Source organism: Sinocyclocheilus anshuiensis, unplaced genomic scaffold (assembly GCF_001515605.1).
Source record: "Sinocyclocheilus anshuiensis isolate Anshui unplaced genomic scaffold, SAMN03320099.WGS_v1.1 scaffold1632, whole genome shotgun sequence".
NCBI classification, from domain to species: Eukaryota; Metazoa; Chordata; class Actinopteri; order Cypriniformes; family Cyprinidae; genus Sinocyclocheilus; species Sinocyclocheilus anshuiensis.
In genome coordinates this window covers 861,365-868,968 of record NW_015558674.1, presented here as the reverse complement: position 1 = coordinate 868,968, position 7,604 = coordinate 861,365, and the positions used below count along the sequence as shown (strand labels likewise).

The window sequence follows — 7,604 nt, the reverse complement described above, 5'->3', positions numbered from 1 at the left end:
TTTTCCTTTTACTTATTTCTTTTTTTCTTGTCTATTTTTTTGCGTAAAATTCACAGAGCATTAGTTGAACAGCAACGTATCGCCCTCAGAAGAGTATTTTCTCTAAAGTAAAGGACCTGTTATCGGCCAAAAGAAGCGCTCTGTTGCAAGCAGAAAATAAATAAAAGTACAACAACAAAACAAAAAAATTAAAATAAAAATGAGACCAGGAGGAAAGTAACTGAGAAACTACGAGGAGAGTTTTTCCTCTGTTTTAGTTAAAGCTCATTTGCCCTGAGGGCATTTTTTTGTTTCATTTCGTTTTTGTTATATACATCTTTTTTTGTCATTTTCTTTTAAGTTTATTCAGAGATGGGGTGAGTGCTCTCTGAGATCTCTGGCGGAGAGGCCTGTACATTTTTAAGTACTTGGTAAAAATGAAAGGATCACTAGTAGTCTTCAGAACGCGTACACACACACATCCTTCTAAAAACGAATGAAAAATGACACTAGGGAAACTGATGATGTCTGGAAAGGGTGGAGAGGTGCGGGGGACTCCCTGGTGTTGTTTCATCTTTTCTCTTTCCGTTCTCCTTGTTTTGCTTCAAGTGAGGTAGAGTGGCTTATCCCTGCCTATCATACTGCCACTGCGAAACAATGAGAAACAAATGAGCGTTAATCAGGAAAACGTTAATGTCTTCCTTTAAAAAAGAAAACTCCAAAAGTTCTCCTGAGAATTTTTTTTGCCAAAAATAACAATTGTGTCATTATTCACTCGCCCTCATGAAACTACACACCAAAATTCAAACCAATCCAATGAACAAAAATAAAGATATTAGGCAAAATGTCTGAGGTGCTAGTTTCCATACAACCAAAAAAGCCTCAACATCATAACAACAATCCTAGGGCTGAGTTGCAGAAAACAAGGACAGAAGCATAGAATCCAGTCATAAAAATAGAATTTACTGTATAGCATGGAATGTCATGGAATTTGTCAAATTTTGGATGAAAAATCAATAGAGGGTCAGTATACTTAAATCAAATCACAATATGGACTATTGAATATTGTTGTAAAAAATTAATAAATTAAGTTTTAATTTAATAAATTTTTAATAAACTGTTTTTATTCATTAGAAATGCTTTTTGATTATTAATTAAACCACAAAAAACCCAGAAAACAGAATTTGGTAAAAAAAAAAATACAACAGAATTTGAGAAAAAATAAAACGTAATTCATACAGCCCTAAAAATGTATTTTATGATAAACTTTTAATAAATTGTTGTTAAATTGTATTAATTTAGCCATTAAACAGAGTCCAGAAAAATTGCAACGGGGAAAAAATGGAATCCAGAAAAATTAAAACAGAAAAAAATAGAATTTGGAAAAAATAAAATGGATTACAGTAATCCATAACACTCATGCAGTGTACTCAAAGTTTTCTTAAGATCTCTCATATGACTTTAGAACACTGACTACAGACTTGGAATGACATGAGGGTGAACTAGTCTTTTAACTTTGTTATTGTATGTGTTTTTTATTTTTGCATTGCATTGTTATATTAAACAATAAATAATTAATGCCGCACAACTCTGAAACCACACACATGCTGCCTGCACATGCTCACCGAGTCCCCTGATACTATGACACACGTCTCATGGGACAAGCAGAGTTAACATCATAACAAACACACACACACACTGTTTACCTGCAGTGGTTTCCGCCGCATTCCCGGTTGCAGTACTCGCTGTCCCAGTCGGGGTTCTGGCCCACTGGGTTCGGAGCTCCTGGAGACTGAGACCCCCCCACGCTCTTCTGATACTCGGACTGTAAGTGCGAGAATCCCTGAGAGAGAGAATACACATATTTTATCAGCCTTTTTTTGCCAGAAACAAATGCAAGTATGCAAACATGAATGCTTAGCCAATGCAATGTAAGTGTTTGGCCCTGATTTACATACTTAACATACTAAATTGGTGCACTAAATTTTAAACAAATTCTAAAAAAAAAAGTAAAGCATGCTAATTAAAAATTTAACTTGCATTCTAAAAAATTCTAAGAATTAAACCTATAATTTGTTTCTCACTTCTTTTCAACAGTTGATAAAATGTTTTCTTTTAGTGCTTCACTGCAGGAAGGTGCTAAAGACTGATGGTGCTTTGGAAAATCAGACCTTTTCACTTCACACAACATCTTCTGATAAAGACAACACCTCCAAAACAACACATCCTCCACCCCAGTTCTCACTTCATCTCATTTCACCTCACACTGCATCCATCCGCTAACTGCATGCTTAAGATGACCTGTCCTTTTACAACTTCATTTGGTAACACTTTCCCAACAAGATTCGTTCCTGCTAAAGTTCTGAACACCACTATTACTGTCTTAAACAAAAACCAGGAGGTATACACTGTGTGTTTCATTGGTTTTTCCAATAAAATAAGTTTTTAATTGGCAAGTTCGGAATGAAATACTACCATACCGTTTACTGCACACTGCATATATTTTTAAGAGCAGTATGCAATGATAAACATTTCTAGAGTTATATTCACTGCATACTGCATTGTGTTTTTTTTTTTGCACTATGCAACAATAAATGTTTTTTTTTTTTAATTGTAAGATCAACTGTAGCATCGATAAATGTTACTATGGCCATGTTTGGAATGGAGGATATGTTGTATATTGCATAAATAAAAAAAAATTAAGAGCAGTATGCAATAATAATACATTGTTTTGTTTTTGCACTATGCAACAATAAACATTTCTAGGGCTGTTTACAATGAAACACTAGAGTACTGTTTATTGCATACTGTAGAGTTTGCATTGTATACGGCTTATTTTAGTATGTGATGCACTATGCATTATGCAACAATAACAGTAAAGAGCCAGACAGTATTATGCAACCTCATGTTTAAATGAGCAAATGATGCCAATAATCATTTCAGGGAAAAAACATGTCATTTGCATTTAGAAAATCATATAAACGCTGGAAATGGAAGGTCAAGTTGATTGCATTGCCTTATGGGATACAGTTGCACATTTTGGCAAATTTCTATGCACAGAATTCAATGGCAGTGTGCCCCCTCATAAACACAAGCACGTGCGGCGTTTCCCAGCATGCAAACTAACCTGCTGTCCTGGGGGTGGGGAATGCAGCGGAGCCTGGAGGCCCATCTGGTGAGAGATGATTGGCTGCGACTGGACCTGCTGCATGCGGATTGGCTGGTTGAGGAGGGAGCCCTGGTGCAGAGAGAGCTGCTGGTGGAGGGGAGGGCTGATCTGGAAGGACGCTGGGGGGGAGGCACTGAGCGCTGGCAGCATGGCAGAACGGGGCAGGCCGTGTCTGGGAGCCCCCACCGCGTAGCTCTGGAGGTCCGAGAGGGGGAAGGGGCTGGGGCCCAGGTACGGGGAGGAGGGCTGGGGCGGGACGCTGTACAGGGGGGCATTGGGGCCCATCATGTGTGACGACGGCTGACTAGACTGGGCGCTTTTGCTCTCCACCGGGTCACTGTAGGTCTGACAGAGAGAAAGACAGAGAACATGCACATAATATTTATGCATGTTTATATGAATACTACTATATAACAGCAGCAGGTGCATGAGTTTAAACACTCTCAAACTTCACATTTCCCACAAATTCGTCTTCTGCTTTAGTCTCAAATACGCTCCTCATCCGCCCAACAAAAAAGTGCATAAAAACGAATTCATGACCAAAATGATGCATCATCTTTTCAAGCTTTGAGATGTGAAAACAATGTGGATTTGATTTAATACTGTCATTAGGAATTATATTATCAGTAGAACAATATGAGTGAGAAACTGACATGAAGTATTGTCGTACACGGTAAAAAAATATTTTTCTAAGTTGTAAATAAAACAAAGATTATTAAGAAAATAAAATTTTCAGTGTTTCTGCTTCACGTTTAATTATGTTACTTGCCATTTCTTTGTAAATAATTGTGATTTTACTAGCAATCTCTGAGTAAAAATGGTTTCTAAACACAATTTTTTTTTCCATATAGAATTGACACAGACTCCAAAACTTGCTCACCTTTTCCAGCATGATTTGAGAAAAGCATCTTTTACTTCAATGGAAATGAGACACAAGATCTCTTTACTCTCTTTGGCAAAATTAAGTCTCTTACTGTACTTCTCAGATAGTTCATCATATTTTCCTCCTTTTCAATGCATATTAACACATCAGTGTAAGCATATGCCAAAAACAGATTTTGATGAAATATTTAATTATACGCAATGAAGGACGGCATTTAAGAAAGGCATCTCATGCTGTGCTCAGATTTTCCAAGATCCAAATCTGCAAGATCTCAAAACGTTTCTCATCAAATGACTCATTCCCATCTATTTTTATTTCTCCTGATAAATTTCAGGAGAATCATTTCATTAAATTAATCATAAATGAGCATTGTCCTTGAGGAGGTTGTGCAACAAACTCATGAAACACGTGCAGGATCGTCAGTGTTTAGACCAGCAGAACCACAGTGAGAGGGAAAACTATCAGCAATCGCACAAACACATCTCTCAGTGATTTGTCAAGCTGAGAGCATGCGCTTATGGCAGAGCATTGTTTCATTACTGTTTTACACAGGAGCATGCATCGCAAATGGCAATATGTATTTCAAATGCCAGTGCGTGATGGCCAGTCGCTCGTGTTCATCAGCTGTCACCATCATAACGCCTCGTATATATCGAGCAGAACATCTAAACTGATCGACATGAAAAGATCGAGGGACGAATCCGCGTCCGCAGAGAAAACGAACGAAACCCAAATGGGAAAGCGAGCGCTGTTTGAGCGAGTACATCTGCTTCTGACATTTTCAAACATCCCTCTTTAAATGAAACAAGTGGAGATTGTCCAGGTCCTGAATGTACATCCTCACACACCATATGAGCGGTTTACTCTTCATTTTCACCCAAAAATCAAACTTCTGTCATCATTTACTCACCTATGAGCTTCTTTCTTCTGTTGAACACAGAAAAATTTTTTTTTTGAAGAATGTTGGTTGCTGGTACCCATTGACTTCCATAGTATGGAAAAAAATACTATGGACGTCAATGGGTGCCAGAAACCATTTGGTCACACATTCTTGAAAATATCTTCTTTTGGGTTCCAAATAAGACAGAAATTCATACAGGTTTGAAACAAGTCAAGGGTGAGTAAATAATGAAAGAAGTTTGAAGAAGGTGAACTGTCCCTTTAAGTAACTCTGATATTCTTAATTAGATGAAATTATGACATATTATTCTGATTTTAAAAATATAATGTCCAAAAAATTTACTTTTACACAAACACAAACCCATATTTATCTAAAACCTACTAGACAGTGATGCATCACATTATAAAATAGCAGCAGGTGCATGAGTTTAAACACTCTCAAACTTCACATTTCCCACCCATTCTTCTTGTGCTTTAGTCTCAAATACACTCTTCATCCTGCCAACAAAAAAGTGCATAAAAAAACTCATTTATGACTAAAAAGAGTCACCCTTTTTTCATGAGTGTGCGTTTCAAGTTTTGAGCTGTGAAAACGATGTGGATTTGATAGTTTTTCGATCATATTTTCCTCCTTTTCAATGCATGAGAGTATTCAAACACATCAATCAAAGCATCTGGCAAAAACAGATTTTGACGAAATATTTAATTATATGCAATGAAGGACGAGAAAGGCGTTTAATAAAAGCCTCCGAGGTTGATGAATACTGTATTCACGGCTTAATCAGCGCTCTTGTTTTGGGCCAAGGAGCTCCGAGAGCGCGGTATGGAAAAGGAGAGAGTGTTTAGCATGAAAATGCAATTTGCGTTTTTCAAAAGAGAAACAATGAATGTGAAATTAGTGGTTTGAAATCGCTGCGTTTTATTATGTAGATGAACGTATGCGATGAAACGACAGATCGTGCTGATTTCTGCTCATTTGAATCTGTCAAACGGCTTTCGCGAATTTGCTGTCGATTTATGGATCGCGCAGCCGGTGCAATCTAATAGATTAAAACAACAGTTAGTGACCGCAGAAACATGACAGAGATGAATATCACTGACACAATTATGTATAAGGTTTGAGCTAATGATGCTATTTTTGGGACTGTATACACGAGCGTGCCAACAGAATGAAGAATGAGCGTCTGAAGGATCCGTTCACACAGAAATGAAGAATCTGTCATCATTTATTCACTCTCATGTCACTCCAAACCTAAGTGAGAAGGAGAATTTTTGAAGAATCTTTACAAGGTTCTTTACTATGCAACATCAGTTGATAATCATCATATCTGTCACAGTGGTATTTTGGGATTATTTATATGGCATTCTTGGAAAAAAAAAAAAATATATATATTATATATATATTGTAATTTTTATTGCTTTTTATATTTCTGTTTAGGTTTAATTTATATATATTTCAGTTTTTGTCATTTTAATTTAAACTCGTTTAATTTTTTATTTATCTTTTTAATTTTATTTATTTAATTTCAATGAAAAAAAAAAAGGTTTTAATAGTTTTCATTTTTACAAATAACAACACTGGTCTCAAAAAACAACATAAAATGATCATAAAAGCTTTAAAATATCAATATTTCTTCTAAAGTCATATGATGGACTGACATGAAGGTGAGTAAATAATGACAAAATCATCATATTTTAGCTGAACTATCACTTTAAAACACATTAAAAACATTTTTATATTTTCAGATTTAATTTTAGTTTAAGTTTTAGCAATTTCATTATGTGCCATTTTTACTATTTATATTTCTACTTAGCTTTAATTAATTTAAATTATTTTTTATTTAGTTTATTTATTAAATTTTAGTTTTAGTAAAATCAGTTTTAGTCATTTTAATACTTAAACTTATTTTCAGCTAGTTGCCAATGCAACATATATTAAAAAAAAAACATAAAAACATTTTTTAAAATATATTTTCAGATTTAATTTTAGTTTAACTTTTAGTAATTTTAAGTGCTTTTGTCATTTTTTTATTTATATTATTTTATATACTTTTTATATTTCAGCTTTAATTTATATCTATTTTAATTTTAGTCATTTTAATACTTCAACGTATTTTCTGTTATTTGCTAAAATGCAACATTTCTTTAAGTTTTCATCTAATATTTAATAACGGTTTAACATTATTAAACAACAATGGTGTTCAATAGTTTTAGCTTTAGTTGACAGTAACAACACTGGTCTCAAAAAACACCATACAAGTGTCATAAAAGTAGTCTATATGCTCTATATTTCTTATAAAGTCATATGATGGACTGACATGAAGAGTAAATAATGCGAGATTCTTCATTTTTTGTCTGATCTATTCACACACAGCAGCAGCCTTGTATTGACGGCTCTTCCCATGAGATTGTGCTGAGATCTTTAGTCTAATGTTTACCCCTCAACATCAGCGCTGACCTACAGATATCACAGACGTGAACCTGTCCGTTACCTTGGAAACCAGGCTTGCTCGGTACGCTGCCAGGGCCTTCAGGTACTCCTTCTTTGCTGCTTCTGTTTTCCGTTTGTATGCCTGCAAGGAGACGAAACACAACTGTGAATAAACATACAGAAACACACACACAGACACACAGACACAGACACAGACACAGACACACACAGACACAGACACA

General features: G+C 35.4%; 1 protein-coding gene across 1 annotated transcript in view; it reads right to left on the bottom strand.

Annotated features, from left to right (window-relative positions):
- Positions 1 to 295: 295 nt before the first annotated feature.
- The window catches only part of tox2 (TOX high mobility group box family member 2), a 163,219-nt gene continuing 155,910 nt past the window's right edge, over positions 296 to 7,604 (bottom strand). The window contains exons 6-9 of the mRNA XM_016477573.1: positions 7,424 to 7,504; positions 3,107 to 3,493; positions 1,686 to 1,822; positions 296 to 626 (exon numbers count right to left, since the gene is read on the bottom strand). Of these exons, the coding sequence (XP_016333059.1) occupies positions 584 to 626; positions 1,686 to 1,822; positions 3,107 to 3,493; positions 7,424 to 7,504 (648 nt within the window). The 3' untranslated portion in view covers positions 296 to 583. The remainder of the gene's footprint in view (positions 627 to 1,685; positions 1,823 to 3,106; positions 3,494 to 7,423; positions 7,505 to 7,604) is intronic.